This window comes from Haliotis cracherodii, unplaced genomic scaffold (genome assembly GCF_022045235.1).
Source record: "Haliotis cracherodii isolate W230 unplaced genomic scaffold, xgHalCrac1.p SCAF_4, whole genome shotgun sequence".
In the NCBI taxonomy this organism is placed as follows: domain Eukaryota; kingdom Metazoa; phylum Mollusca; class Gastropoda; order Lepetellida; family Haliotidae; genus Haliotis; species Haliotis cracherodii.
The window spans coordinates 67,920,769-67,939,831 of record NW_027266297.1 but is presented as its reverse complement, the minus strand read 5'-3'; the positions used below and the strand labels follow the sequence as shown (position 1 = coordinate 67,939,831).

General features: G+C 44.5%; 1 protein-coding gene across 5 annotated transcripts in view; it reads left to right on the top strand.

Moving 5' to 3' along the window:
• Positions 1 to 19,063, top strand: part of LOC139478682 (serine/threonine-protein kinase PLK1-like) — a 59,408-nt gene that overhangs the window by 25,477 nt on the left and 14,868 nt on the right. For all 5 annotated transcript variants that reach the window (XM_071261251.1, XM_071261254.1, XM_071261253.1 and 2 more), the window contains exon 4: positions 15,335 to 15,451. In XM_071261251.1, the coding sequence (XP_071117352.1) occupies positions 15,335 to 15,451 (117 nt within the window). The remainder of the gene's footprint in view (positions 1 to 15,334; positions 15,452 to 19,063) is intronic.

Here is a 19,063-nt window from a genome sequence, read left to right as displayed (position 1 = left end):
ACTAACTTTCGCCCTTGTTTACCAATACCTATATCAGTGGCCTCGTAAACAAACAGTGAAAAGCTCTCGTTACTGGAGTCTTAGCTGGACACACACGGACAATACGGTCAGAGGTCCAGGCTGACCACCAAAAGTGGCCCATTAGGATCGGAAACCGGTTAGTTATTGCCGGACACAACAATCTAGACTGACTCAGTCACGCAGACGCTAAACTGGCCATGTACAGGTCGCTAGGCCTACACAGATGGAAGGAGGTTTTGATGAGACGAAATTATTTCCTTGTTACAAATTGTTATTGCCTTGTAATACAGCCAGCGGCATAAACTGTACTTTTTCACGACCTTGTCAAAATATGTAATGTAGGTTCATGACAGCCATATTGCATGGGGCTCAGAGGTATGATAGGTTTTATGGATGTCGGATCAGGGTGGATTTAGTGTGTCAAAACAACATGCAAAATGTGACATATCAATATTATCTCCGGGTGATATATTGATCGACAAGTTCGCTAGGTGGCGCCACCTAACGGGTCACACTCTCAAGATCTTCCTGGTTTTCTTCTCCTGGGAGGGCCTTATTGCATAGGGGGAGATGATTGTATTTGGGGGTATATACCTTGACCCAGGCCCCACGTGTTGGGATTGGGGTGGGGGGTCTTATAAGTCGATGACTCACTTCCGGACTAGCGTCCCTCCCGACCCACTTTTGAAGGTCAAAGGTTGGAGGTGTGTTGAGAACGAAAGGACAATTTCCCGTTGCGCAAGCTTTGTTAGTTTGAATTACATGCAAATGAAACATTAGCTTCCATTGACAGCGTCTGTCCGACTTCATGGCTAAATTGCAATAGTAATAGAGGTTCCTCTGTTAAACTGGGGCAAACATCAACAGCTCGCGAGTGGTTAACGCCATAGGAGGAATACATAAAATATATTATCAAGGGCCAAACCAGCCTTGTTCATTGTTTCCTTTACGACCATCAAAGAAACAAGATGTAAATGATTTTACCTCTTCATATACTTTGTCTCCTGAATTTGCCTAGACTTGCACAAGTCTCTAAGACAATAACTATTAGTTAAAATCATTTCTAGATTGTGTAAGTAATAATAATGACAAGTTGTCCCTATAAGAGACTGGAATCACATCTAGACTTGCCTATTAGGACGATAAAACTACCACTCATCCATGGACCTATCTTTCAGTACAGCCTTGGAGCAAGGCTAAAATTTGCCCACTGACATTACATTAATGTGCCCTGAAAAACACACATCCCCAAACAGTGAATTTCCGGTTGGCAAATATATATTCAGTTATAGGAGGTTATCAACACTTATTCCCCTGATATCACGAGTGACAGTTTAGGTGTAAAACTTGGGTCATGCAGCCTTTATCTTGATAGTTGACCCTCCACCTCTTGTTTATCCCTCCTCAACCCCACCCCCGGCATGACCCCCTCTGAGAAACCCCCACCCCAGGGTGTGTCGGCGCCTACCTGGGTCGTGCCTACAGTAGACCTGCTTAATTATGGGTGTCGCACAGTGGGGTAATGTAGTATCTGGTGGTGGTGGGGGAGGGGTGGGGGGGTACGGGAGCAGATCGATACTTGATAGTGAGTAAAGACGCCCTGCCGACATGTCTGCACACATGTACATGTTGGAATAGGGGATAGAAGGCATTCCCTTAGCCTTGCCCCAAAGTACTGGAAGAAAAGTCTAAGAATGTGTGGTAATTCTATCCATCTCATAGGCAAGGTAAGATATGTGGACAGACTCCAGTCTCTTATAGGGACACCTTGTTCTTGTTATTTACATACTCTACAAGTTAGGATTTAATCTAATAATTATTGCCGTAGAGACTTGTGCAAGTCTTCCTAATAGAGGGAAACCGAAAGGATTAATCATGAATATATTCGTCCCAAACAGGACGGTGAAACCCACGTACCGTTTGTTGGTCCTCTAAAATAATTTGAACCTTTCGCGCGACCGAAATTCGATAATTTAAAAGTAACTTGCAACTGAGACCACGACGAATCGGATTGATATTTCCTTGATATAACCCCACTGCTAGTTTGTATCTTCCTCGTGACTGGATGATGCTTTCGGCATGGTTTCCTTGAGGACAGGTGTCGGGCAGTTCTACATGTCATTATCTGATTCAATAGTTCTGCCAAAGGCCATGATTCTTTCCTCGTATTATGACTACAGATATCATTCAACTGACAGATTTTATGGATTTATGCGACAACAGTTTTTTGCGAAACTGAAGAGAACGAGCCCAGAGGAAGTGTGGAAGTGAAACACACAAAGACTGGCCCCTTACTGGACAACGCTAGCGGGTTGAGGGTTCACAGCCTTTGGTTTATCGCCATTCATAGGGACGCCATATATCACAGGGTGGATTACCTGCCTCAGCGGCCGGCGTTACTTTAAATCAAGGGAGTGGTACTTCCTTCTGGCCCATTGGGATCTCGCGCCTTTCGCTTGACAAGATGGCAACTATTGTCGTCTGCATCTGTGGTTGCTCTGACCACTCCTAGTTCACGTTTGAGGCCAAAAGTACAACAGTTGCTTTGACAGCTGAACCGTGACAGGCTCTTGAAGGTGGTTGGATTAAGATACATGCCTGGATGAGTTATTGACGTGCATCTGACGGAGTATATATGGAAGCCTCATGCTGATTGTATCGCCAACATACATCAGGGCTATCTTCCGGCGGCTGTCTGCAGGTGGAGATAACTACACAACTCCAGGGCAGAGTCTCATCTGTCTCGAGGGCGGTGATGAGCTGTCTGCAGGGGGAGATAACTCCGGGGCATGTCTGATTTGTCTGGGAGGTTGTTGGGAAATGCAATGTTTGTTGATTGATTGATTGTTAAATAACACCGTGCTCAGCAATATTCCAGCCATATGTCGGTGGTCTGTAAGGGAACACTTCAAAAGTTCGATGTCGGATGAAAAATGTATTTCCTTACGTTTTGAGACAAACAATCCTATGACAATAGACCGGTTTAGTTCAGTTACTATATACAATATTAAGAATTCAGGTAAAAATCGAGGATGGACAAAACAATCTCGTGATTGACACCACGAGCATCGATTTACACAATTGGGATAGCGAGCCAGCGAGCCTGAACACCCGATCCCGTTAGTCGCTTCTTACGACAAGCATGAGTTGCTGAAGACCAGTTCTAACCAAGATCTTCACGGTTTGGTCCCGGTTCTAGGTTTGTCAGCACCATACCCGTGCTCGCGAGTTTCGCCGAAGTAGTAAACGTCCGAGACCTGCATCACTCCGGGCTTTCCTCCAACATTAAGCTGACACGCCGTGATATAACTGGAATACTGTTAAAAGCGGCGTTAAACCCAACTCACTCTTCACGGTTTTGGGATCTGCAACACCTCATTCAAACCTTATATTGACGTACGTGGATTATCTCATTATTTAATTAATGGTCTGTTATATACGCCATTGTTTCTACGCACATGTTTCTCCCACACCACACACACACACACACAACCACCCCAAACCCCACACACGAAATGAGGTTATCTTACGAAGCTGTACATAGTGCAAATGTACTCCGTGCAATAGCTATTGCAATTAGACCTATTGAATAGGCATTATAGGGTTTGGTGGCAAAAGGTCTTGCCTGTGTCAGTTTCTTAATTTGAGACTATTTGATGTGAAATTGAGACCCTTCACCCTGCTTCGCGGTCACTCTATGCCTTGACCAGCCTTGCATCCACCGTAGTGACTTCAGAACATGTCCGGCCCACAAATATGTCAGCAAATGCAAGCTCTATTTCCACTGTAATTGGGTTGTCCATCGGAATAATGGAGACCAAATTGGATGTTTAGCTTTATCAAATGTTAGTCTAGTCCGCCCCCCCATGGGGCCTCCTCTGTGTATGTGTGTTTTGGACATGAAGGACGAACACATTGTCCAGCAGCCCCGGATGTCCAGCCCCTCCAGTCCAGTCGTCTGTGATCGGAGCTACTTCGGTGGTCATCGGATCCTCGGCAAACTCCGGCTTACGACGAGCACAAACAGCTCGTGCCCCGGGGATGACCGCCCCACACATTTCGAGCAGACGATACGTGCCTCACGATAAAGTGCGTATGTTTACTTCCAGTGAGATCAGGCCCCCATTAAGCTGGTCATGTGCCGTGAGTACCTGGCCATCATTTACATGGTCCAGCCATGGCTTGTGTGGGAAGAATATATCCAGCATCCCACCCCTATACAGTAACACAATATACTCTTAATGCGTTAATTTGGACCTCTCCGATTGAAGAGGTCTGAAGGGGAGGTAATCGCTTTGTACGGTGTTTGCTTTCGTTCCATGTCCACAGGGTAAGCGGTCTGTGTTGATATTTAACGGGATCGAGTGTTTGGCGAAAGGCAGGTGTAGTGTCATATCAGGATAAAGGGATTTGAGTGTAAGTGGGGACATGACGTATCGGGGCGTTTAGACTGGACTTTTCAGCATGTCGGCCATTGATCAGACGTCTCGCCTTGCCTGTCGGTCACATGACATTAGTCGGTCAAGATTCTCTAAACAAAAACGCAACATTTTGATATTCGTCAAGAGACCTTACGAATCTTTATCTAGCCCCTCTTTCTATGATTTATCTAATAGGAAGTTGTCAGCGATTTGATAACTTTTTGAAGAAGGTTGTCTTAACAGAACGGAGTGAAGTGTCTTTGACGTGGATATCGTCTAAACGCGAGTTTCACGTGACGTGAGAGAAACGTGTGACTGAGACGTGAACGGGGATGAACAGCGTCACCCTCGACAACCAGAAACATCAGCACGGCTGACGTGGTCGTAATTCCACCAAATATTCAATGTATTTCTGTGTACACTTCTGCTCTCCTTTGAAGTGAGGTCGGGCAGACGACAGCTTTTATTGTATAGAATGTTCCAGTTACATATCCGTCTGTAATCCCCGTGTCAACACAAGACATGACACTCGTCGTAACCCGCCCCATGAGGAAGACAGACACTATGTTGCTAATGATTGCGTGAATACCCGCTCCGTCGACACGAAAGCCAATCCGGAGGTTACGCCGCCATGTTAGGATGAATAGATGATGCTCTGAGTGAACCCATTTGTGTCTAAGTCGGCCATTGATAGCCTTTGATGGACTAGAAACTGTTTCTAGGAGCGACTGCACCTTTCATAGAAAGTGATAGTCATTGTGACAGCCCACAGAAGGTTGAGTCAGTGATAGGGACTTAATCCAAGTGAATGAGCTAAATTAACGAGGTTTTTGGGTGCGGGCTGGATGAACATCTGTGACGGATCTCCTTGACCAACTCCCAACAATAGTCATAGGGGGTGGCAGAGGTAATCCAGGGGTAGGAAGAGGGGAAGTGGGGGTGGATCTCTATTTGTAAGCTGTATTTACCTACATAGTTTTTACAATAAGGCAGTAGTTGGGGTAGAGATGACATCTATCAGCCCCGTGTGGGTAAAGAACTCAGAATGGGAAATATCATCAATTCGTACGGGGAGAAAACCTGTAGGGGCATGTCACTGTCACTGTGTATGACCCGGGCCCGTACTGGATCGAAGGAACCACATGTGCGGAAGCCAGCTGATGAGTTAATCTATGAAATGAAGAGTTCTTGTCAAAGACGTCACTTATCTGATTGTCTAGACAGGAACGTTATTATCTACGGGAGACAGCTCTGACGGTGTGTCCTGACAGATGTTTGTAAAGCGGACGAGTGTGTTCACCTATTCGACTTTTAATCTAATCACGCATTTGTGTACAGAGTTCCGTCTGTACGTTCAGAAAGTTGTTTGTTTGTTTGTTTGATGTTTAACGCCGCAGCAATATTCCAGCTATATGACGGCGGTCTATAAATAATCAACTCTGGACCAGACAATCCAGTGATTAATATCATGAGCATCGATCCACGCAATTGGGATCGATGACATGCATCTACCAAGTCAGCAAGCCTGACCACCCGATCCCGTTGATCGCCTCTTACGACAGGCATAGTCGCCTTTTTCGGCAAGCATGGGTTGCTGAAGACCCATTCTACCCCGGATGTTCACGGCTCCGTTCAGAAAGTGCTCAGTGCGTCTTCCTCTAAGTCAGTCCTTGGTAGACTAACACTTAGTTTATAAAAACGTGTCTTTAAAATTATAACAATTTTATTTTCGAAACAGCCTTTACTCTTCTGCTGTTTTCATTTGGAATCAAGCAAATTAGACTTGGTTATTTTGATCTAGACTTGACTAGACTTTTAGTGAAAAAAATGCCTAAAAATATAAATTCCACAGTCATGGCGCAGGACTAAGTCCTTGGATGCAGTGGTCAGTTCTTGGGCTCCATCGCCAGTCCGCACGCTAAATGCTCAGGTCAGTGCTAGTGGTCAGTCGGATGGTTCGGTGGTCAGTTCGTACGAGCAATGGTCAGTGCGTAAGTTCAGTGATCAGTGATCAGTGCGAATATTTAGTGGTCACTCTGTACATTCAATGGTCAGCCCGTACGAACAATCGTCAGTGCGTAAGTTCAGTGTTCAGTGCGAATATGCAATGGTCATTCCGTACATTCAATGGTCAGTCCCCGCGAACAACGGTCAGTGCGTAAGTTCAATGTAAGTGACATCTGGTGTCACGCCTGACCAGAGGCAGCCTGGGACCTGACTCTCCGTTTGTTGACGAGCTAATGACTTTGTCAACAATGTGGAAACTATATTTACAGCTGACGAAACACACATTCACAATGCTCCGTGTTAAAATACACAAGAGAAACTGTCCTCGTACCGGTGTTTGCTTTGTTTGTATAAAGAGAAAAATATTTAACAAAACGAACGCTCGTCCATGTGACAATCTGACACTTTCATGAGCCGAAAGTTGCGTTAAGCTAGAAACAAATCTGGCAGGTAAAGGAAAAGTCATCATCTTGCAGAGTTCTGTGATCAGTGACAGCGACCTGAACTTAAAGCCAGCTTCTGAATCAAGTGTTATGCGTTTTGACATTACTGTATCTGCTCGGTGGGATTATAACGGGATATTAACACAGGTGATATTTGCAACTGTTGTAGCCTTTTTTGTGTTAAAAAGGTTGTCCGTCCAACTTTACAGCAGTTGCTGAATACTAAAACTGGTAAAGGTGTGTGTGTGTGTGGGGGGGGGGGGGGGGGGGGGGGGGGGGAGCCTCTTGGTTAAAGACCGTGAACGGTGGAATTAGTTTCCCTGGGAAACCAACTGGCAGGCACACTGCCCCTGTCAGGACTTTCATCTGATAAGGTCTCTTACCATGTTTTCTGCATGCTCAAAGCGGCGTAAAATCAAACTCACTCACTCACTCACTAAAGCTGGGAAAAGGCGTCCTAAGTTATAGAACTTGTACCCAATCCCATTCACCCTTTTTTAATAAAATATTTTTAAATTAATACTGAAGCTCTTGTCCACGGCGTAAAAACAATATTGAGTCCGCGCACGTAGGATGGATACGGACAGTGATAAATTGCGACGTTCTCCGATATACCCAATATAACGGGATGTGCATTTAGCCAAGCTATTTCTGTTTTCAAACATCTGTTCTAATCGCTTACCAAAATAGTCAAATTTCACTTTCTGGGGCAGCTGTCGGTGGAGAGGATCATTACTCGCCTTATAGCGTGCACATCTTGCACTCAGTCAGGTCACCTTGTCGACACTGCCTTCGTGTCAGCCAATCAAAGAGCAATGTGTATTCCGTGCGGAGATGAAATTTGCTGCTGATTATGATTTGCAGAATTTATAACATGACTAAAGAAATAAGAGGTTAATGTGTACGGCGCGTGCGTCAATATCACACTGTTAGTCGTTGGAAGAGAACATTTAAACAACTTTTGACATATTGTGTGAAGTGTTAGTCATACACGTCATTAAACCTCTCTACTATGAACGATAAAGAGAGTAGCCATTTATAAAGTCAAACACGTTACGTAAACTCCAGGTACCAAAATACTCTCTTAAGGTCTCGTACATCATTTCCGTCGCGATATAGAATATTGTAAATATTTAATTAAAATCAGTTTGATACGCTTATTGTGTGTAGATTTTATGATATATAGATCTACACTTGAGCCCTCCCCGCGAACTCTGACCTCGGCTCTCGCACTCACATGGAGTTAATCGTGTGAACTTGACGAGACTTCAATTAAAGTTTCCCGCACAGGGTGATATTGATTTTATCGTGCATGTTACATGTGTCTCCCCAGCGCATTGTGCGAGTGTATTGTGGAGCTACCCGATCAAGGTATTCTATCTGCCGACAGCATATCGCGTTCTTGATGAAAACACTATTGACTTTATCAGCAATCGTTTTGACCAATTTGCCGCGCTGGATTCTAATTTGGAGTTGAGATTATGCTGTTGGTAAATCAATTCTTTTCCACAGCCCACAGTCCCCTACCCTAACCCACATCCCATACATCCACACCACCATCCCGACACGCGAAGATCCGGGGTAGAATAGGTCTTCAGAAACCCATGCTTACCGTAAAAGGCGACTATGCTTGTCGTAAGAGGCGACTAACGGGATCGGGTGGTCAGGCTCGCTGATTTGGTTGATGCATGTCATCGTATCCCAATTGCGTTGATCGATGCTCATGATGTCAATCACTGGATTGTCTGGTCTAGACTCGATTATTTCCAGACCGCCGTCCTATAGCTGGAATATTGCTGAGTGTGGCGTTAAACAACAACCAAAGAAACAGAATATCACCATCACCATCACCATCACCATCACCATCACCACCACCAACCCCATCACCATCACCACCACCAACCCCATCACCATCACTACCACCATCACCATCCCCACCCCCACCACCATCACCATCCCCATCACCACCCCCATCACCATCACCATCCCCACCCTCATCACCATCACCACCACCATCCCCATCCCCACCCCCACCCCCATCACCATCCCCACCTTCATCACCACCATCACCATCACCACCCCCATCACCATCCCCACCTCCGTCATCATCACCATCACTATCACCACCACCACCACCATCACCATCACCACCACCAACCCCATCACCATCACCACCACCAACCCCATCACCATCACTACCACCATCACCATCCCCACCCCCACCACCATCACCATCCCCATCACCACCCCCATCACCATCACCATCACCATCCCCACCCTCATCACCATCACCACCACCATCCCCACCACCCCCATCCCCATCACCACCCCCATCACCATCCCAACCCTCATCACCATCACCATCACCACCCCCATCACCATCCCCACCTCCATCACCATCACTATCACCACCACCACCACCACCACCAACCCCATCACCACCAACCCCATCACCATCACCACCACCAACCCCATCACCATCACCATCACCATCCCCACCCCCATCCCCACCCCGTGATGCCAGCTGAGAAAAGGTGCCCAGGATTCTATGGTGGCCGTAAGAGGCGACCAAATGGATCGGAGGGTCAGGCTCAGTGGCTTGGTTGATTGAGTGTCATCCACCCCGACGACATTGATCGTTGCTCACAATATCAATCACTGGATTATATGATTCGGAATATTTACAGACCGCCGTCATAAAACGGCTTTAAAGAACACACAAACATTGAAATCCACACTCTTATTAATCTATCAACACAGACAAAGACTTACATGACTAAAAAAAGAGTTGCATACTTCCAAAGAATATTCGTAATCGTAAGATATACTACGCGACTTTTGAGAGATATTTTTTTATTAAACAGACCACCTCCGTGGTCTAGTGGTAGAGCGTCCGCCCGGAGAGCGGAAGGTCCGGGGTACGATCCCCGACCACGTCATACCAAAAGACGTTAAAAGATGGTACTTGTTGTTAACCTGTCTGGCGCTCGGCATTAAGGGGCTAAAACAAGGACTGGTCGGTACGGAGTCTATATACTGTGTCTGAGTGGGGCATTCATGTTAAACTGCGGCATGCTATCTCAGTGAGCTAGCACTATAAATCGGCATCAGTCCGGACTAGTACAAGCAGCCACACAAACACACACACGCACATGCACGTCGCTATATAAGTGCAATAATCTTGCACGCGACTTTAAACCCCCATTACCCCCCCCCTCTCACTTTTTATGAAACAAAAATGAATATCAATACATGTCAAGTGTATATTCAACTATATCAGACATCTGACTATCCTTATCAAAAGTTGAGAAGTATAGTATAATCCTGGACATTGTTTTAACCGAGTTTCAATCAGCATGCGACACACAACTTGTCACAGACGCTGCCCAGCCATTGAAAGGTCAGGCGTAACAATAGTTCTTGTCATAGTAACGAGTAAATGAGTGTATAATATTGGCGGTACACAAATGATTGCCTACCGTAAATGTCACTACTACAAAGAGAAAGCGTCATACAAGGAATGTCAAATGTTATACGAACCAACCGCTCGAACATGCACAGACAATTGACAAAGACTTGATAGAAATATAACATGTTTTATCAATCTAAATAAAAGCAGATCTTTTACTCCGATACGAACCACAGGAACTCGATGACATCGCGTTTAACATAATATTCGTATAGAAAGAAATCACACCCCTCTATTTACATATAGTTTATATTTATATAGAGGGATGTGATTTTTTTCTGTACTAATTTAGATTAATGCTATACACGCTGTGACGCAAACCTCTCGTTTTTCATGTCAGACGTTTGGTACTCAAATGCTCCTTGCGTAAGATATTAGGTGAACGCGATGACAAGCAATTAAATATTATGTTTTTACACACAAAAAACTGCATTCATCCAATTTCCATGTTGCTTGTTGTGACGGGTGTTGTAACACGCTATACATGTCGTGTTCTTGTGGCGTTCTCATGACCGTGTTTGACCAGAGCCTTTCAATATCAGAGCGAGCGGGATGCATCGACACCCGTGTTAAAGTACATGCGTGTCACGTGTATCTCATTTTGTACCCGACATCGTGGGAGAACACCACGTCGACAGTCGCGAGTCTCACAGATCCGACGTCTGTGTCAACAGGGAACTGTTACGCCATTGTATCACATCCTCGTCAACGATATCGACAAAAACAGACCAGACTTTATTCCGACGCAATAGCTTCAGTCAACAGCAACGAGAGCGCCATGACATCCCGACTGCTCCGTACGAGTGCAAACCTTAATGTAGACTTGCACAAGTCTCTGAAGCGATACTTATTAGTTTAAATCATAATTTCTAGATTATTTTAATAACAAGAACGAGATTTCCCAATAAGAGACTGGAGTCCTTGGAGGCTGTACTGTCCACAGATCTAGACTTGCCTATTAGGAGAATAGAGTTACTTCAATTCAATGGACTTTTCTTTCAGTTAAACCTTGGAGCAAGGCTAGCCTTAATATTGCAGACACACGTTCTGCTTCAGTAGACTGTATGTGAATTAGATATCAGTTTTAAGTAGTGCTAGTTGTTAGATCCTTGATGTTAGAAGACGGGAGACGCGTGTATGAGTTGTAAGCTCTAGTTATGTTTGACAGAATTTTTGTTTCAAAAGCATGTGCCATGCGTACGAAAAATAACATTTACAAAGATATGTTTTGTAGGTTTTCTCCTGAGAATATAACCGTAAAAAACAAGTCAGGACGAGAGAAATTCAGCTGCTTGGAAGCGTTTCTTTGAAAGCGCTAGTTCCCTGTCCGCATCAAATATGCCTACTTTGGCCTACTTCTGAAAGATATTGTTAGGAAAGGAAAGATCGGCGAGGAAAATATTCTTAAGCCTAAATTTTGTCCACGTTTGTGGATCATTGAAGAAATAAAGAGGCAAAAAGAGACACACCACATCTGCCTGGACAAGCTAGTCATGCGCAGAACTATGCTCTCCGTTGTGAATGCCACCATGATGTGTTTTCCCGTAATCCCCGGAGCAATCAGCTCTGATCCTCTTTGCAATAAACTCCGCCCTTTAGATGATCAAAACATTAATGGAGTTTCAGATTGACTGCTTTATTTCGTATTTTATCACCTTCGTTTAGCTTTAAACATATTCCCATCTTACCACAAAAAGGCCTTTATTACACGAGAATAAGTTCGAATTATGGCCATGGAACATTTAGCGTCGTAACTTGGTATAGACACCAGTTCTAGGAGACGAGAAGGTGTCCAAGTCACTGGCATCTAGCCCCACGCACCTGTTTCTAACGGCACATTCCTCCCAGTTTAAAGTCGGAAACTAAGCTGACGAACACTACTTTGTATATAGCTATCGCAGCCATCTGTACTCGGGAGCAACAAACTGATAACTTTATCAATTTAGCCTCATTTCGAGGAAATACTCTTAAGTTTAAGTACGATAACGGAAGTCAAGCGGTGCGCTTCAAAGAGTGTCTAGTAAACGCGGAAACTAACGAATCATTTTTCTCGTTTTCTGGACAGAATTTTTTTTTTTTTTAATGACCTACAAACATCAGTTTGCCATATGTTCATTTGTATGCGGTAGTGTTACTGGGGCGATATGTTTCCGCTTTCAAATGAACTGAAAATGTTTAAATCAATAATTTAGGGCTATACGACACTGGATTAGTATCAGATGCTTGTCTGGCCATGGTGGTCCAATCTGTCAGTTGTCGCCTAGCTACAGGTGAGAGGCGGTAATCCAGCGTGGCAGATTTACGTTAACGCTTCAGGTGTGCATGTCCAGCTTTAACGAGTTGACCTTGAAGGACCAGGGGTGACCTGATCTGACCTCTGGCCAACAGCCCGATATCCATGGTCGAGATATATACATCTTAAAGTATTCCCACAAAGCTTTCTGAAGTGACAGGCCAGGGGTATATGGTTATAGGCAGGTTAATCTCCTGAAGACACATGCTTTGCTCGTAGTTCAGATATGTGGACAGTGCCATGTAGATGGAATCTGGTAACGAAGGAGATTGTGCTGATTCAGCGGTCTGTTGGTGAGGATCCACTATGTAGAGACAAAGATGCTATTTCATCAGCATACCTTTCTTTACCGCAGTGACACAACCGGTCATGGAAACGAGTCAAATTACGGCACCCACAAAACACGTTGTCCCCTCGGCTGCTAGCCTTGCTCCAAGGCTGTACTGAAAGAAAAGTCCATGGATGTATAGTAATTCTATCCTCGTAATAGGCAAATCTAGATACGTGGACAGTAAGGACTCAAATCTCTTATAGGGGCAACTTGTTATTATTTACAATATCTAGAAAATATGATTTAAACTAATAATTATTGCTTTAGAGACTTGTGAAAGCTTGCCCATGTTTCTGAGTATGAACACGTGGTGTACATTCCACTGTAAACATATTTCATCTGTTGACTTTTTGAAGAAGTTATGTTTTGTGACCATTTTCGATGTAATAAAATGCTATTGTGACTGCATCATCTGTAATGTGAACACTGCTTCAGGCATCGTCGTCAGTGCAAGTGGCGTGTGACCTCACTAATGGAGGCCATTAATGTATTCGCAGGGAGTTTAAAGGTCCTTCGACCTGAAGCGAATGTATATTATCCCGACACAAATAGAGCGAGCATTGTGTGCTATAACATGGCTTTCTCCCTGCTACACCGACCAAGACGTTCAGAGTTGTTGGTGAAAGGAAGCATATTTGTTAAATTTGTCATAAAAACTGGCAAACGAATTATTTGTAGGCACTTAGGCGTTATATTGAATGTGTTGTGTGTATATATATGGGAGTAATGGATTTACGCGCAAGGTCACTCCTATACCTATGGAGATTTTCGATACATACTTGACAAATTTACGACCATGTTTTCCAGCCAGTAAACATTTCCCTGTCGGCTGCCTTTGACCATTCATACATGCAAACAATAACAATAAACAATCATATCGAGGACATTGCTGGATTGTCATCCTATCCCGAGCTAGTCTCCTGGATGTCTTTGTCTCAGGTCTTCGTGAACACCAGATTGATCGCAAAGTCAACCAACAATATGATACTATGTCGAGATGCCAGTTTTATTCTGTGTCGGTATGGGACTGTATTTAATGTCTTCATGTCGTTGTTTGTTTGACGACTAAAATCACCTCCTGTTGAGCCGTCATATTGCGTGGACAAACACCAAGAATCTGCTACAAGACGAGGAGACCTTGTCCCAACAACCACCAATTCGTGTATTTGTTTATGTGGCGCCAGTGTTTGTCAAGTTTGCTTCAGGTATCTGCCCTTGGTTGTGTGACACTATCACATGCATGTTAGGGCTCCGTGTTGCCAACTGCACATTGATGTGTGTGTCGCCACGGAGCCACCAAGGTCAGGGTTGTCGACAGCCTCAGATTAATGTGTGGGTTATAGGGGCGACATTGCACATGCGTGGATTGAAGGTCACATTGAAACAGGGGATCAGTGTTGGGTTATTCACAGCATTCGATCCGGCAGAAAACAGGTCTATGATTTAGCTATGGATCAGGCAAAAGCTGTGTCAATAAAAACATATTAGGGATTCCTGGTCATTTCAAAATAGGGATTGTTCATCTGTGATGGTGGATATTGAAAGTGGCCCTCCCTGCAAATACAGGTCTTGTGTATTACCATCATTGCAATGATAAATAAATAATATCAACGACTCTGGGCCTCGAAATCATCTTTGGTATGCTGGAAATAATGCCTAATTAATAGCTCCTGTAAAATGGAAGTAATTACGGTCCTTTATCAACAACGGTTCACGAATGGCCAATAAATGTTTAATCACTTTCACATCATTAGAATGAAGAATGTCATTATTTGGTCGGTCACTCGGTGAACAGATACTTACGTAGTCAGTCACCACAGCCTTGCCCATGGAATATTTCAATGATTGATAACATCATCTAGATGTTTCTGATTTATCATAGAAAACAGAGTTATAAGATGGGAAAGTGATCCTTCCTGGACCATTAACTATTCATTGTCCGACGTATCACATTATCACCCTGTAACTCTACATCAATTATACGGTTTGAAATTAAATGTTTGGATTTTTTTGTATTTGTTAAAATATATCCAACAGTGGTATTGGGACATCATTTGTTAAAAATAGAACACGCGACCCAGCGTTTGTTCATCCCAGCTGGTTTGGCAGCATAGGTGTTACATCCTATCGCATTCTTCCAGGTCATAATGTGTCCACAAACTGGCTCAACCGCCATAAAGCCTCACGAACGCAACAACTAGCCGGTGATTCTGGAGCCAGGTTCTAAGTTGTACAGTCACACTGATTTAACGTGTAGGATTGTAATGCAGTTGTTGGTAATTATGTATGATGTAGTGCTGTGTTGTTGTGTGGTGAGAGCACCGTGTTATTGTCTGCTCCTGTTTTCAGATTGTCCGCGAGGTGGAGCTCCAGAAGGACCTGAAGCACAAGCACGTGGTGGAGTTCCACAGCTACTTCGAGGATAACGAAAATGTGTACATCATCTTGGAGAACTGCAGCCGGAAGGTGAGACCATTATCGCGTCACATCAAAGGGTTTCAATACACAGACACTATACGTTCCTGCTTCCCTAGACCCCCTGCTAATTGGTTCAGACCAACAGCCACCTGAATTCTGATTGGTCTCTTCTGTGCACGTGACCTGACAATCATTACCCCAAAACCAGACCCGTAAAGATCCGGATTAGAATAGGTCTTCAGAAACCTATGCTTGTCGTAAGAGACGACTAACAGGATCGGGTGGTCAGGCTCGCTGACTTGGTTGATGCATGTCATCGTATCCCAATTCCGTGGATCGAAGCTCATGATATCAGTCACTGGATTGTCTGGTCAAGACTCGAATATTTACAGACCGCCGTCATACAGTGGAATATTGCTAAGTGTGGCGTTAAACAACAACCAAAGAAACACAATAAATCAAAACCGGTAAGACCCAACGTTCCCAATGATCGATCAGACCAAAAGTACCCTAAAATCGAAACTATTCAAGGGACTTCAAGATCGATCAGAACAGGTGCCCCAAAGTTTATGGAAGTTCCTGCAAGACAAGACGTCACAGTCAACCCAATTACCATCGATGGCGGAAGAACGTTCTATGACTAGCATGGAATGCCCCATCCGCGTCGTCACGGGACGCCTTTAGATTATGTCACTCACAGGTGAATGAAGCTACTAAACAAGGCCCACGTGTTGAGGAATTTTGAGGTTCAGTGAGGAAGTCAACTTCGCGAAGTTCTTGGATTGTCGTATAACCCAGATTCCATAACACGTGGTGGCAAGGTAACCCTTGGTCCATCAATCCTCAGACACACGCTGCCATCATTTTGCTAAGGATATAATGCTCTCGGTGTTTGTGTAGATCAGTCCGGCTATTATCCGTACATTATGGCACTTCCACGTCGGATGTAGACTTGAGAGAACTCGCAACCCCTCACATTGCCTCAAAGAGCGATTTCTCGTGGATTGCTCAAATCTCGCGATCGCCAGCAGCATAAACGGGGTGTCGCGTGACCTGGCGAACAGATCATCAAGGATCGGACATGCATAAGCTCCGCTTTGTAGGACTTGGCATACTTGATATTGGTTTGATTTGAAGGGGAAATCTTCATGTATTGTTTAAGGAAACAGGTATCTGAGATTTCCTTACGGAGAGGCCCGTGTATCACCAGCGTGTTTGCGTCATGTCGTCCTGTCCTGGTTTAGCAAACACATGGGAGGTGTTAAGTTTCGGGGAAGCTACACGCGAGATCACATGGTTTGCTCAGCTGCATGCTGCACATGAGTTTTGTGATGGGGATGGGGGACACAACCGTCATCCCTGCAATGACTGGGCTCTCGCAGTGGCTTTTAAACTGGGTTTCTGCGACCCTCGTCTATCTACATTTGCGTCATCAGCAGTTTTGGGCTGTAGAATGTCAACATTGCATGGTGGCGTCGAACGACAACACGTGTTGGGAGCAGACGACACATTTTAAGATGGATATGGTAAACAACCTTACAAATGTCAATGACTGCGCTTTCAATAACACAATATACACGTTTATTAAACGAGGAACGTACATGTTTCAGCTAATCCCCAGACGCAGGGGTCACATTGTTTTCATCAGTCGATATGAACGACCGGAGTGGAAATGTTCTGGTCTAGTGCCGCAACACCAATGTAATTAAAGCGGAATGATGTTTCTAAAAGTAATTTACTTCCAATACAATACCCGACTGTGAACAGCTGCCATGGCTAAGTATCATTTACAATCGTTATCTGTATATGTAAATACCTAGTGGTGCAATGACCCCAGGAACCAAATGCCCTTGGCGTTCTAGTATTAACCCCCCTCTCCCCCCCCCCCCCCCCCCCCCCCCCCGAGCTTTTTCAAGGCACCGAATTTCAACTCTGTCCATATATAGGTTTCAAGAATTTCTATTTTTAATTTTCTTAATTAATTTTATATTTTATGAATTCTTGCTTGACAAGCTCTGTGTATTTTCTTGTCTGATTCTTGGTCTGTTTTACTGTCGCCTAGTTATGATAATCTACAAGATACCCGCATATCAGAACAAGACACCTAGCTACCCCTTTAGTCACAAACGCAGCAAATCACAACAATGCCCCATAAAGTCAACAAATCTCACACAGCAAACCACAATGTGCGCCCTGTTGCTTACAAGCTTCAGCAACCCATTCGTCTGCATGGGAAGTTAAGTTTTCCCAGCAACTCAGGTGAAAATTTGCTACATTCACTTTTGTGGTTTAATTTTGCACCAATTGAGAGGTTTATCTTGCGCACTGGGGCAATCACAAGTACCAAGTTGTGTATTATACCCTGCATTCCAGCGTTTTGGGAATATAAAGGATGTATAAGGTACCCGCTCAACTACCCGAGCCCGACATGCCCTGGTACCCCCGGGGCTGTCATCAGCTGACTGGCACCAGGGCCCCCTGCCCCCGCTCAGCTTCCATCAGAGGATGCGGCACGGCTTTGCTTGAAAAATCTGCGACTTATGCGCTCATCCGAGCCGCTAAGTTCCCAGCCTCGGGTCGCCCCGGGTCTTCCCGTGTCTGGCACTACCCGGGTAGCACATTAGCGTCTGCTGCATTTTGAATGAGCGTCTATCAAACAATCAGGGTAGGCGGTTGGTGTTTAGGTTGATTTCCTGGATTTATGTTGTTCGGCAATAGAAATATCACAACACAGTGACCCCACTATTCCCACACATCTCGGCTTTACAAGCATTGGGTTAACGTGGCCGCCCGCTTGATATATGAAACATGACATGTCAATTTATGTATATTGAGTAGTGGTCGTTTTGTGCAAAGATGTGTTCTTTTGTGTCTTTGTTTACAACAAAATCAACCATCCTCATATCGTACTATAAATTTATCTAGGGCCACACTTCGCTATAGAAGTGTAATAATTTTGAACGCGACGCCAATCACCATTTCGCCTCTCCTGTTAGTATAACATATAGTTCCAGAAATAATATTTATTTATTTAAAAAAATATCTATCCAAAGAAAAAAAGAGTAAAACCAAATGGATCCCAGAACAATTTCTGGGCTTAGGCAATACGGACTTGCCATATTATTTAGAATTCAATATCAATTTATTCTCCAGGGTCTGGGAGATGGACACTCATCTGTCTCTCCGTAGGGCTGTAACGATCCGATACATGACACACCCTAACCTCCCACCCCGTGGTGCTTCCGGGTTAGAATAGGCCACTAGCAAGCCATGCTGGTCGTAAGAGGCGACAACAGGGATGGACAAGGAGGTGTGTCACAATCGTACCCCCACAACATGGAGCGTTGTTCACAATATCAATCAATGGGTTGTCTGGTCCTGACTCCTTTATTTACCAACCGCCGTCAAATAGCTGGAATATTGCTAAGTGCGGGTGTTAAACAACAAACCAAGTGTTACCACCCACTCAACACACACCTCCAGTTGTGACATATCCCGGTACATATATACGTTTTGAATGTAATACCTTCTGCAACTGTTGAGTTTGTCCTTGGTGCTGCGACCGCCTCCGTGGTCTAATGGTAGAGCGTCCGCCCGGAGAGCAGAAGGTCCGGGGTTCGATCCCCGGACGCGTCATACCAAAATACGTTAAAAGGTGGT